Below are 15,093 nucleotides of genomic sequence, written 5' to 3'. Positions count from 1 at the left end.
GTTTTGCAAACGCCCGAACAAGGCATAAGTTGTATATTTTGTCTATGTATGTTGATTTATATATGTACTTGGTTGCAAATAAAAAAAATTGAATTTTGAATTTTTAGGTAATGTATTTTTTTTAAATTATATCAAAATCTTAATTTAATTACAGTTAAGTAATTAATCGTGTCTGAGTGCGGCAGTTAAGTAGAGACATATTGTCTCAACTGTGGTCTCAACCATAAAGTTAATATTATATGTACCTAGCGGAATAGAGAAACAAAGGCTTGAGCAAGAGAGATATCACTATCAGTAACACTGCGTGGTAAAAAGAGACGTGTGATACATGACAGCAGCACTCTTTTTTTGACGTCCAGTCGGCACGTGCCGCACGTTGTCAATTTAATCTCATAGAATTCATGTTCAATCATGCTTGTGTATGTGTACATACGTACACATATTTTTACACACAGATGAAACCAATTTCGGTTTCGTTTGACAGCTCGAGAATGTTGCTCTCAACAGAGAGAGGTAGAGTTCGTGATTCTTAGGCCGGTATAAATAGTCAGTAGTCAAGATGCATCGCGGTCTCAAGACGCGGTTCGGCGCTGTGATTGGTCCAAATTTTGACACCAAACAATCACAGAGCCTGAACCGTGTCTTGAGACCGAGATGCATCTTGAGTACTGACTATTTATACGGGCCTTAGTTTGTCTTTTTATTATTAGTTAGAGTACTTGTAACGTATGAAATACAATTTTCCTTAGGTATATTATGATGCGACTGTTATTACCGCGACTACTACGAGTTTTCCTGTTTCATTTCCGTATCAGAGAACATAACATTATATTCAAAGAAAACAGATACATTAGATTTTAAGGAGGAAAATTTTGGTTATTGCTAGTCACTGTAGTACCTCTGGCCAATATCAAATCTGTACTCGTAGCAATCTGTAGCAATAATGGCAACTGAATATACCAAACCGACTTGAGTATATCTATACTAATATTATAAGAGTGAAATTGTGTCTGTCTGTCTGTCCATGTGTGTCTGTCTGTGACATCTTCCAAACGGTTCAGTGGGAACCGATTTTGCTGGGTATGGATATACTTTGAGTCCCGGCAAATTACATAGGATACTTTAAATCCCGAAGAGCAAAAGTGAAAGGGTACCAAAAAAAAAGAATCCATAAAAAAGCCCGGAGCCCCTATAAGAAGAGCACGCTGTATACAATGAGCAAGCAAGCGTGAAGTTTAAAGTGGGGTTTTCAAGGTTATTCATAAGGTACCAATTACCATAAAGTATCTAGACATAAAAATATTGCATTTTTCAGTATTGACCTTCATGATATGTATTGCAAATTGCAATGTACAGAATATGCGAGGTATTAAATTATTTTCTATTAAGTATAAAAATATATTTCTCACAATTTAGATCTTTAACGATTATGTGGTATTATCATGCAAATTAAAATAATTTGAGACCAGTTACAAGTAATAACTATACAATAAAAATATTATATTTCGAATTATGACGTCCGAAAGAGTGTTGGAACGCTGTTACAGGGTGTTGCATTATTATCAGTTCCAATCAATAAAAGCCTAAAAAATTTTAATATTATCAGAAATGTTGCTCGCACTAAAAATAAATTCCAGAGGAAATGTGCTTTTTGAAAATTATTTAAAGTGGCCGTAACGCTTTTTTACTGCTGTTTCGCGTCGCACACGCCGCCTGCAAACGTGTCGAATCGTGTTAAGTATGTTTACTTCGCGTACGTTACTTCATTTTGTTTAGCTATGATACAGTTGATGGTTGTCAGTAAATATTTCATGTACATGAAATGTCGATTTAATACTCAATTTGTTGTTAAAATTATATTTACAAAAATAATCTCCTTACTAGCAAGTAATTTCAGAAACACTTCATTTCATTTTAAAATGTGTAAACACTGATTGAGTGTGATCTGAACACATTATAAATAATAATCAAGGTTTCTCTTTAATATAATTTCAATAATAGCAAAAAAGTAAAAAGCCGACTAGTCGGCGCTTTTTGCCGACTATTCACCGACTAGTCGCCGACTACAAAAGTGGCCGGATAGTCGGCACATCTCTAGTAATTTGTAGTAGGTACAGCACTTGTTTATAATTCAAGGCAACAAATCTGATTGTGTTATATGGGCATACGATTACGCGGAATGGTGTCACTACTACTTAGTAACGGCAAACTCAGTGTCCGGTGAACGTTTTGACTTTTGTACGCCAGAGCCCAGATATATATATATATATATATATATATATATATATATATATATATATATATATATATATATATATATATATATATATATATATATATATATATATATATATATATATAAATGAAGAAGAAAATCGAATGAAAGTTAGTTTACTTCTATTTTTTTATCATCCACCCTAACATTTTTTTCTGTAAGTATATTTTAAAAGTATTTCGTTACTAGTGCTCTTTTCACTACAGCTTTTAACTTGTTTATTATTACAATAATTTGTATTTTTCCTTTTTTACAGTTTTTATACTTCGTTCTTACAATAATATTAGGCAGTTGTTTCTTTTCTTTAAGTACTTACAATTTTAAAAATACTATACTACTTCGCCCATTTGCTTTCGATACCGTATAGTGTATACTTTAAACTCTACTACGACGTCAGAAAAATCGATTAAGGACCTACGTTATTTGGTTTGGTTACGTCAAGTCAATGTTGATCGCGGTTGGTTGAGCAGTGAGCTTGACATTAGCTGACACTGAATACTGATGTCCGCGTTATGGTAAGGACCATTGAGATACTATAATACTTCATCTATGGTAAGGACTAAGGATACAATGTCTCTGACAGACTCGTGAATTTTTACAAGGTGTAACAAAAGTAAGTGATAAATACTTTATGGTGTGCATGTGTCCCTTAATCCAAAATTTTTTTGCGATTTGTGCCCGATCGTCGTGGATTTTCCCATACAAGAGTAAAAAAATACTCTTTTAGCGCTGTATTTTAGAAGGAACTCTGTATCCCTATACAGAGTTCGCCCTAAAAGTACAGCGCTCCATACACACCCTAAAGTATTATCACTTAGTTTTGTTACATTTGTACTATCAGATAAGTTGAATCCTAGGAAGATGGGAGATCTACGTAGTTTTTTCGCGTTTCATCAAACCCAGCCGACAGATCACAATGAACATTGAATTGACATGATCCAAGTACCAGCAAGTACCAACCAGATGACGTTAGTCTGTCAACTGCCTAGGTTCATCGATTTCCTCGATGGTACCTACATACCTTGTATAACGTAGGCCTGTATGAATATGACGGCGATGGCGGCGAGGGTGGCCCAGGCGATCTTCTGCCATATGAGGTAGGAGACGACGGGCACCACGATGGGCATCACCCAGATGTAGTGCAGGAACAGTGCCGCCAGGTCGAACCGGCTAACGTCGTTAGACATGAGGTTGATCACCTGACCAGGCTGCGTCTTGCTCATGCCGACCCGGTTCAGCTTTAATATCTAAAAGCAGAGAATATGTTAGCATCCGAAACTGGTGGGTAAGCGCAGTCAGGTTTAATTGACATTGAACATGTTATGGCATCGATTTCAAGGGAAGATTTAGGGAAAGTGGTGAAACAGGCCCTTAGCATAGTCCATTTACTATGCCCTTAGTTGACTACAAAGGTTGCTGGTGTTTTTCGATTGTATATAGTATGGGAAATCTCTCTAGAGTCTGAAAAGGGTGGTAGGATTTAAGTGTGACACTCAGCACATGGCAATCAGGATGTTTGGTTTCCAAAAGAACGGTTAGGTTATGACTTGGCTATTGTATGTGTTTTGTTAACACATTGTAACAAAGTCTTCTCCTCTTACCTTTCTGTACATGATGGAACAGCTGGCGATCCTCACTCTCATACCTATCACTCCTTGGCTTAACTGGAGATGGTTTAACATCAATGACGTCGTTATAGACAATAAATTCATCGCAAAGTTAAATATGTGTGCTCTTGTGTAGCTTTCACTTGTTTTTTCCTCTGAGAAGTATCCTATAAATATGGCTAGTGTGTATGGTATCAAAGGCCTGTAACAAAAAAAAACTCTGTCGTGACTCGTGAACCAGTGACTGAGGCAGTGATCACCAAGGTTAACCTGTTGGGACTTGGGTTAAAGAGTTCTCTATTATGTCATACCTTTGAATGGAAAATGGACATCTTTCTATTTCTAATAATATTATTATTTTGGCAAATTATTTTGGGAGGCTGTCCTCCCAACCTAAAGACATGTTCATGTCCTTCAGATATTGAATAAGATACGTAATCTGTAGTTTTGTTTTCGTTGTCGATCCTGGCTCCACAGGGTAATGTGAGGATATAATATTATGTACTAGTTATAAAATATGCGTCGAGAATTATTACGAAGGCGAAAGAAGCATTATCTACAATAATTTACACAGTGCGGCGTCCAAAAAAATCTATTGCACTAGTGTTTAGTCTCAATTTTTTTTGGGACTTCTATTTTTTTTAAATCGTTCAATGTAGTATATAATCAAAGGGTTCAATGTTCAAACTACGACACGACTCATTGTCATACAAATTTTTTTGGCTCGTCTTTTAATTTGGATATTAATTACACTCGATCCGGTAAATTATGATGCTCATGATTCAAAGGCTTCAATATTGTTATGCTAACACAGATCAAAAGTCAAGGACCACCAAACTCCGATTACACGAGGTAAATCTTGTACGGGATAACTTCATCGAAATATAAAATCGCTCCTAGAACTCATAAGAGGTTCACATAATATTATCTTTGCTAGATCAGTCTTATCTTCAAGGTTACCTCCATACACGGGCACAAGTCAAAACTCACAGCTTCATGTTTAGTCATTAGTGTGTTATAAAAACTTAGCACCTATACATTTTTTGTGAGCAATTCCCACATAATAAATTATGCATAATATGATCATATATTTTGTTAAACAACTCATTGATATTATGTTTTTTAGCTAAGTACTCATTTTCGTAATACTTTTGTTCTTATTACGTTTACCGTGAAAATTGGCGGTCGCTAAACGACCATTTACGGTACCTACGTGGCCTACAAACTCCGAACTTCGACGAAGTTTATGTATCTTTTGTATCCTTAAATTAGATCCAGTGAACTTCGTATCCTCCTAATATAAACCTTCCCGGGACTTCCACGAGTATTTCAAGACGAAATTAGCCAAACGGTTCAACTGTTCTCCAGTGCCGTAATTAGCCTTTTTTGCACCCTGTGCGAGCTTATAACTGCACCCTTGTTTTTCAACTGGCTTCCAAAAAGGAGGTTATATGTTCGGCTGTAGATTTTTTTACTACATTGAAAAACATCTCTGGGGCGCAGCGGAAAGTACTTATCGGGAGCAATTCGAAATATGAGTCTGCCTGGCCTGGCCATTCTTGCGCCCCCCAGAGTCTACGCCCTGTGCCTGGGCACCGGTGCCACCGCCCTATTTACGGCACCGCTGTTCTCTAGTAAGCGAGACAAACAAAACTAAAAATTATTTTTTATTTATAGATGAAGTTAACCAATAGTGTGACATTATGATTAACATCTACAAAGTATGATGTTTTCAATAATGGAACGAATGGAAAATATATTAAACTATTTTCAACATAGAAAATCTTAAATGATGTCGGAAAAAACTTATAATTTAACGGTAAAGCCAAATGTCAGATACCAATGTTAAAACGATGGATCTCATGAAAGTCCTCGTAAAAGTATAAATATAGCGTCACGTGTGGCAATCCGACGGCTTATAATAGCGAGGGCCTCGGTGAGGGAGATAAAATACGCTGATGAATCTGGGAATCCCTTCACTGCGATCAAACAATTTGAGGTTACGATTACTAAATCCCTCGAAGTTGCAGCAACGTTGTAAGATTTAAGTATCTTTTAAAATGTACTAACGTACATAGTATTTCTGTAAATAATTATAACTAGTTTATCGTACGGCAACCGTAAATTTTTCAGCACAAAAAGTATCCCTCCCTTCGTCCTTTGCGCGGGACTCAAAGTATCTCCATACCCAAATTTCAGCAAAATTGGTTCAGCGGTTCGGGGGTAAAGTGGGTAACAGACAGACACTCTTTCGCATTTATAATATTAGTATGTATTAGTGGATGGATAAAGACTACAAGCTCGTCACAATTCGATTCTAATATTACCTTAAAAGCCGAAAGAAAAGAAACAGCCTGTATAACCTCCATGATTGTCAGACAACCGCTCTCAATAATAATTTACTATTAGATCTATTTTATTCAATAACAATATTATAAAAAAAATACACATTGAAAATTCCGTAGGTACTTGAAAAGTCAAGAGTTTGCCAAAGAGCTTCCATTAGGACTTCTAGCCGAAATGAAGCTCTGCAACTTACTACATTTCCATAGACATTAGACATTTCAGTATTTCCTAACGGAAGTAAAGTTTTAAGGGGAATCAAAAATTCGATGTTTACGTAAGGAAATCCTGTACCTAACCCATAAAGTTAAGAGCGCATATAACCCTAACTTGACTACATACTTTAACCTAGATCTCAAAATCTGTAAGGTCTAGAAAACTGATTTTTTGACACAAGTAACTTCAGTTCATAAAGATTAAAAGCTCAAGACAAAAACACGATTACTCAAAAAATGCTCGATAGTTTCTTTTTTACAAAAAACCTTGTTTTAGACACATTTTTGCTTGGATCTTCGAAGTTTGCTGTTTTTTCTTTAATATTTTTTAATATCTAAAAAGGTATTGATAAAACCTACATTTGCTCAAAACACTTTTTTCATTATCATTATAGTTCGTCTTTTATTCAAGTAAAACTAACTCGGCGATGATTCCGCGCCGTCCTTTTTCACCTGGCATATGAAAGACGGGCGTGAGTGTGAAGAGAGAAGTACGATGTTTGATTTTTAGAGTCAGGTGAGCTCTTAATATAAGTACCTAGGTATATTAACTTTATGACCTAACCAGATATCTAACATTGGATATGAGTTAAGGCCGTAGGTTAAGGCTTAAGAATATTGTCAAGGTCTCAAATATTTTGACAGACTTTTGAGTCAACACTCAACGGAGATTAACTGATAGGATTTTTCGAGATCTCACGGAGGATTTTTTCGCTTCTTATGATGTGCCAAATCTAAGATATGGAAAAGATTGATAAGGAATTATCCTTATGCTTTTATAGTTACAACATTGCAAAAGTACTTTTCGTCTCAAGATAATCTCATCTCCAAGTATTGATAGCAAGATAAGATATTTTTAAACTTAGTTCTTATATCTTCGTGTGACCTGTCTAGAATTTTTAATACATACCTACTTACAAATGTACGCTTGATAAGTGATAACCTATTTTATAAGTAATCCTAATTTTTTTTCGACACAAGCCAAGTAAGTCGACTCAAAAACATGGGCCAAAAGGCGGTACATCTAAACTTTCTAGATTACGTGTTTTAACTTCCATTCTCGGTATTTCTCAATAGGTTTAATTGACTACTAGGTATATTATGTAGTAAAAAGCTCAACTTACCATAAAACAATGAATAGCAATCCTATGAATAATCCACACACCATATACTCCAGCCAAAAACATCTGACTATCGCTTTGGATAGCGACGGTTTTGTGCCATTCTCTTTGGCCGTCTGCAGTTCCCTGTTCCACGCTTCCTCCAGTCTGTCCCCTAGCCGCCCCGACCGATCCTTGTCTCTGGCTTGGAAGAGGTCGTCTACGGATAAACCCTGTTTGTATCCTCTCTTGAATAGGGGAAAACTCCAACTGCGAACGAAAATTTTAGTTTAAAGTTTTTATTAAGTAGGTGGGAATTGGGATGGTCCCTGGACCATACCACCTAATAAAAACTTGCCGTACCATGAAACCGTTTTGAGACGCAAACAAATAACAATCGTACGAGAATGCCGCGTCCTAAAATGTGAAATGATGATGTTAGAGAGGGAAGCGGCATTCTCCTTCGATTGTTTGGGTCTCAAAACGGTTTCGTAGTAGGCCTAAGAAGGTACATAAATAAAATAATATATTATTATTATCACGAGCCTAGCAATAAAATTCAGGAAAGTATGAGGTTTTGTGATTCACTTTTTTTTTTAATGAAATAAGGGGGCAAACGAGTAAACGGGTCACCTGATGGAAAGTAACTTCCGTCGCCCATGGACACTCGTAGCATCAGAAGAGCTGCAGGTGCGTTGCCGGCCTCTTAAGAGGGGATAGGGTAATAGGGGAGGGAAGGGATGGGAAGGGAAGGGAATAGGGGAGGATAGGGAAGGAAATTGGGCCTCCGGTAAACTTACTCACTCGGCGAAACACAGCGCAAGCGCTGTTTCACGCCGGTTTTCTGTGAGAACTTGGTATTTCTCCGGTCGAGCCGGCCCGTTCGTGCCGAAGCATGGCTCTCCCACGTATATATACTTTGCGGTTTCAACTTTAGTAATTTTGTTAGCTTTAGTCATTGCTGAGAAAAATCGATATCGCAACAGCCAAATTATCAAGGCGTCGCGTCGCCTTGATAATGATAAGTGTGAAGAGGTAACAGACAGACAGACATACATACATACATACAGACAGACAGACACACTTTCGCATTTATGATATTAGTATGGAAGTATGGATGGTTGGATGGTTTCTCGAAAAAAAAAACACTCAAACTGCCGCACTCACAGACGAATATCATTTAATTCACTGTAATTAAATAAAGATTTTGACAAAAACCCAATGATATTCTACTTATACAGATCAGTTACGTTCATACTATTTTCCGGCTTAAATCTCTTTCGAACAACATTTACAAATTTGACAGATAAGTGAAACAAAAGATACGAAATGCCATTTACATAAAAGAGACAGACTAAATAAAAGACGACCCAATTGGGTCGTATTTAAAGCGTTGTGAAACGCGCGCGGTAGTAACATATCTGCTTTGAGTTTTTTATTATTATATCATTGCAAAAGCCCCATTATTATCTATGTGTAAAACTCTACGAATAATAAAAACCAAGGAATCGTAACTCCCATACTATTACCGTTTTAAATTTGGTTCCTTTTGATCTGTCATGTAACGTCAGCCTAGTACCGCTCAAGGTCACCTAAATATTGCAAATGTATTGGAATGTGTACCGTACACTTTTTTGACAAGTATTGTGGAGCATGTTTTTTGACGGAGTTACTTTTCCTTAGTTTTTATTATTCGTAGGTAAAACTCTTCCTATTATAATAATTACAGTTAAACAATTATATTCGCCTCTGAGTGCGGCAGTAAGACACACACTCAAAGACGCATTACAAAATTTACATTAAGAGGGCGACTAACCCCAAAAATCAAACATCGTCCTTCTCTCTTCACACTCACGCCCGGCCCGTCCTTCATAATATGTCAGGTGAAAAAGAACGACGCGGATTCATCGCCAAATTAGTTTTTTCTCAATAACTCAATAAATATACAACATTTTAAAAATCCGCTAGGTCGATCTCTCAATGATAGAATTGTATACAATGTGTTAAAATATTAACTTAGTTCAATGCACGGTTATGGCAATAAATGAAAAATTCGTGAAAATTAGATGCATCTTTGTGATTTTTTTGGATCGAGAAAATTTTTAGATATCGTATTTTTGCTCAGATCGAATTCTCGGAAACATAATGTAGTATCTAATTTTAAAAAATGAAACAATTCGGGGCTTATTTTTTAAGTATAAAAATGAATTATAAAATCGATACTTTAGGGTTAGTCGCCCCCTTAAGTACTTATGTAGATCTAAGGTCCGTTACTAGTCTACTATTAGCATTTTCTACCATAAAATAAACCATGATTGTAGTTCAACTATTCTTTTGTTTAACTGCTCCTACGTAGTTACTTAGCATAATATTTACATTAAATTAAATAACGTAATAATAATTAATAATTATTAACCTCTACCTCGGATTCTTTAATTGTTCTTGTAGCGAATTACTTTAAATGGTCAAAAGGTCATTGAGGTCGCTTTCGTGAGTAAAATTCAAACAAAAGTGAAAGTGCAGTTTGTATACCTACCTAATTACCTACTTGTACTTGGAACCTACAACTTAACAGTTTTTAGGGTTCCGTAGTTAAAAAATTCACGGGAGTAGGGAATAAGCTGAATTTAAAAGGAAAATTATCATGGCTAAGAAAACTGAGTTATGTCGATATAATACAAATTGTTATTTTAGTTTTAAGTAAAAAATGTATGCGATGTGGTTGTACTTTATTAATTAATATACCTATAAATGAACTAAAAAAATGTATTCGGCGAAGTATAAAGGAACTTTTCGTTCAAATTCCTTTAACAAGAACGTAACTGAGATTATGTTGTTAGTAGTGTAAAACACGTAATAAAATATCTACAAATATATTATTCAACTAATCAAAACTAGCAATACTACGGAACTTTTTATTGCGCGTGGTCCGACATGCACTTGGCTGGTTTTTATTGCAATAGGGATGATGACAAGGTCAAAGATTAGCGAATTTTGTTAATAAAATAAAGAAATCACGGCAAAAAATAAGTGTTCCAAAAATTTCAACTTGATAGCATTTGTATTTTTTTTGTTATGCGCCTTCAAAGTTGGATATTCAAGTCGATTTTTTTTTCAATAAAATTTCTTAATATTTGTATACAATTTGATAACTTATGCAATTAAAAGCAACTTTTGTTATGAAACCACTTTCATAAACGCAATATTTAATATACCTGTCGAACAAAGTTGTCTCCCGATGCGTACAAACTACGAAAGACTGACGTCATACTTTCGTAGCACTTTGTATGGAGCGTTTCGGGCAGGTCTTTTTTATGAGATACTAGCTGTCCCGGTGAACTTCGTGTCACTTTAAAACCTTCCCTGGAATTCTACGAATATTTTAAGACTAACATCAGCCCAATCCGTTCAGCCGTTTTCGAGTTTTAGCGCGACTAACACATTTGAAAATCAATTTTTATAGATATATTATATATACAAACTTTAAATATAAAACTATAAAAAGAAAAACTTGCCCAAGTCGTCCCCATCTGGCAGAGTGCCCAGCAAGCTGACAGCATTGCCACGTTGGATGGCAATTGCTATCCGCTGTGCCAGGTAGCTCCCAGCTCTGGGGTCTCGGGTGGCTTCAACAAGCTTCTTAGATATTCCTCTAAAAAGCTTATGTGCCCCCGGACCCCATGCGCCTAGAGTTTCCACCCCAAACGGTTCAAATATAAGATCTCCGCTGAGGTTCTCATATTTGCGCCGCTTGAGGTTCTCTGCTTGGTTTGCGGCTGCGCCCGCACAGCTCGAGGTGCTCTGAATATGGGACGAGGCGAGTGTGTCGACACAAGTAGCGTCCCACACAAGGGCCCGACCCACATTCCAGGGCACCAGGGTCATTCCATCGGGTCTCTTGCCATCGTCGCGCGCCAAACCGGAGGGCTCCAGTATCGCTGGCACGCCGGCAGTGACAAGAGCCCGACGAATGAGGTCATTCAGGTTGTGATGCCGTGAAAAGCGTCCGGCACTTCGCGAGCAGCACAATCCGTGGTGACCATAGCTGTCAACGCGCGCGCCGCAAACACACTGATGGGGGACGACATGGGGGACACCAAGACGCAGGGCAGTGGCAAGACGGAATGTATTACGGTCCAGCAATGTTCCTGTGTTTTTAGATGGCAGTGCCTGCAGCCAAGCTCCCGACTCCCACCTCTCCACGGCCAAAAGTCGAGCCCGTTCTACGGCGCTGGTAGACGTGTTAAACAGTTTATTACGCACCAGTTCGCAGATGGGCTCGTCCCAGAGCCTTTGGGAAGATGTGTTCTTGGGAACCTCGCTGCCGGCACTAGCATATATATATATATAGGTATATATATATATATATATATATATATATATATATATATATATATATATATATATATATATATATATATATACCTATATATATATATATGCTAGTGCCGGCAGCGAATTTTAATAATATATATATATATATATTATTAAAATTCTAGGGATTTCGCGAAAACACGGATTTATCAAATCATCCTACGACATATATATATTTATATCTGTATATTTTAGATAGTATTTTAGTGTTTACATTTCTATCATATATGGACAATAATATTATAGAGCTACTATGATGTATATAAGCATACATTTTTATATATAAGATTTGAATTGTCATATCTTGGTGAATTTTTAAGCTATCAGAGTCATTCTTTCAACGATGTTTCTATTTTTTAAGTGTCTTTCAATTACCGATAAGAAAAAAAAATAGTCATCATGCCTATTGACAATTGGCAGGGTTTACAAAGGAAATTATGATTTTGAAGTTTGTTTTTACGTTCAGTTTCTCAAGTAGATGCACTGAAAAGATTATCTTAATTCTCGTACTAAGGGATTCGAGATTTTGAATTTCGAAGATTGTGAATTTTGACACCCCTAGTTTTGTCTATAGTGGTAATAATACCAACAGGTGAATAACAAGAATGAAATAAAAAATACACATGTCCTTACTCGGTACTCCTGAGTCCTGACACTAGTTTTAAAACATTTTTAGGTAGCCCAAAAAATACAGAATGTAGCTATAAGTAGGTATACTTAATAATAATAATACTTAATAAAACTTTAAAAACCGAACACAGTCGATTTGTATTTAAAAAAATTAATGGCTGTATTAAGAGGATACACCAGGGGCTAGAGAAATGAATAAAAAGTACGTGTAATATCTATAGCTGTCTCCCTTACCGCGGAACGTGATAGAGACAACTGCAGAAAATCCAGAAAATCAACGATTCGTTGTCCCCTGATTCCTGCTCCAAAACTTAACCGATTTAAGTACTTTTTTCACTAAAGATTAAAGAAAGGCTTGAGCTGTGTTCCTATGTTTTGTTTTTTTTTTTGTATAATCTAGCCAAATCTGTTTTATGGACGTTTGAACACAGCGGAAAATCTGGCCACTTTTTTTGGGTTTTTGAACGTTCATATCTTATTTAATAATTAAATGATGAAAAAAAAGAAAACATAGGGACACTGTATTAGTGGCCGTAGATATTCAGGAAAAAAATTATAACTTTACTAGCCTTATCCAGGGAGGAAACAGCGGACAACGTTTGTATGGAAAAAAGGGCGGTGTTATATATTTACACATTGAAATAAGTTTGTGTCCTCACGCCGTTTAATAGGTCACGAACTCAATCAAGACCAATTAAGAGAATGGAAGTAAAATGTATCATTGTCATTTATAGTAGGTAGTAGGTACATTCGCTAGTAAATACAGCGTAGCATGTAACTCGTAACTATTATGACAAAACGTGTTATGAATAAATTCGGTTGTAATTTACTCTACACGTTAACAAAAATTATAAAATTCTATGTGCCATAGGACACTTACACTTACATATTATTACGTTTTATAGAAAGGTAGAAATCAAAAGTAACACTTTAGCGCTGCTACTTTCACATTGAATTCTATACCTACAAGGGACATAAAATAGGTACTTACACTTAAAAAATATAAAATAATTACAGTTTAACTTAATATTCGTCTCTGAGGGCGACGCCGTGATAATTTGGCTGTAGCGATATCGATTTTTCTCAGCAATGACTAAAGCTAAGAAATTAAAGTTCATTTTCAGTATTCATCACGTCTTTGTCTTTGAATTACCCATAGCATAACACGATTAGTCAACTTTTATAAGTTATAACACAGAATAATAAATCAAAAAGACCTCTGTAAAAAAAGGGATTCCTATTTTGCCAACAGAGGAAAGTGATTTAAGCTTCCATTTGTACATAAATTGGTTCAAGCTTACACTTTAATTTGCCTATGTGAAATATATTTATGGTGTTTAAATTACGCGATAAAAACAATTTTGTCGCTTACGGCCTTTCCATTTTTTGATGTTCCATTGCTTGTTTTCTATGAGAGGCCGGGCCGGCATCTCATAGAAAACAAGCAATCTTAAACATATCTAACACGGTTTTTTACTTTAACGCGGCGTCACCTTAATACTTTTGTTACACCCTGCATATTAAGTATTTTTTGTCGTTTTAACCCATCAATCCCCACAAGACGCCAAGCGGCACCCGGCTGTCGCATACGGCATAACCACATAATCTGTTGTGTCTGCGATTCCCTCGATCGAGGTATTATCGAGGTATTACGGTAAAGCTTTACCTTTTTTTACACGGCCCACAAACACGTTTTAGGCGCCGTGTTTATTTTAAAAAATTAAGGAGGGCTCCCATACAAAAAAAAAAAACAATTTTTGGCCTAATTTTGCTCTATAATGGTACGAAACCCTTCGTGCGCGAGTCCCTCTCGCACTTGGCCGATTTTTATATAATATACGTTGGAACTCTTTCTCTGTGGGTTATAATATCATTTACGGTAAGCTTGTATTTGCACAATATATGCACATGTGCGGTCTGTGCGGATAAACAGCCGCTTGTTATATAATATCAGCTATTATTTATATTAATTATACTGTTTTCTCTCCAGTTAAAAATAATTTGTTCAGCATTTATGTAGATATCTGTAATCTGATAGTTAAATTAGATTTTCTGGCCTCTACGGGGTACGATATCTTTTATACCAAAAACAGAGTTTTTTTTTTTTATGAAATAAGGGGGCAAACGAGCAAACGGGTCACCTGATGGAAAGCAACTTCCGTCGCCCATGGACACTCGCAGCATCAGAAGAGCTGCAGGTGCGTTGCCGGCCTTTTAAGAGGAAATAGGGTAATAGGGGAGGGTAGGGAAGGGAAGGGAATAGTTGAGGGTGGGGAAGGGAATAGGGTAGGGGTTAGGGGATTGGGCCTCCGGTAAACTCACTCACTCGGCGAAACACAGCGCAAGCGTTGTTTCACGCCGGTTTTCTGTGAGAACGTGGTATTTATCCGGTCGAGCCGGCCCATTCGTGCCGAAGCATGGCTCTCCCACGTCTATAGTTAAGACAAACCTCTCAATATTAATTTTCTACTAAACTCCAGTTAGTTCTACTTCCAAACAATAAAAACAATAAAAGAAATAAAGACGTTTAAAAATAATTAAAGACTGAA

General features: G+C 36.5%; 1 protein-coding gene across 1 annotated transcript in view; it reads right to left on the bottom strand.

The window, feature by feature from the left end:
- LOC121729273 (ATP-binding cassette sub-family C member 4-like) overlaps positions 1 to 15,093 on the bottom strand; it is a 52,323-nt gene that overhangs the window by 36,807 nt on the left and 423 nt on the right. Inside the window, exons 2-4 of the mRNA XM_042117737.1 lie at positions 7,565 to 7,810; positions 3,877 to 4,084; positions 3,297 to 3,522 (exon numbers count right to left, since the gene is read on the bottom strand). Of these exons, the coding sequence (XP_041973671.1) occupies positions 3,297 to 3,522; positions 3,877 to 4,084; positions 7,565 to 7,810 (680 nt within the window). The remainder of the gene's footprint in view (positions 1 to 3,296; positions 3,523 to 3,876; positions 4,085 to 7,564; positions 7,811 to 15,093) is intronic.

Source organism: Aricia agestis, chromosome 8 (genome assembly GCF_905147365.1).
Source record: "Aricia agestis chromosome 8, ilAriAges1.1, whole genome shotgun sequence".
In the NCBI taxonomy this organism is placed as follows: Eukaryota; Metazoa; Arthropoda; class Insecta; order Lepidoptera; family Lycaenidae; genus Aricia; species Aricia agestis.
The sequence above is the reverse complement of the archived record's forward strand: the minus strand, read 5'-3'. Positions and strand labels throughout refer to the sequence as shown.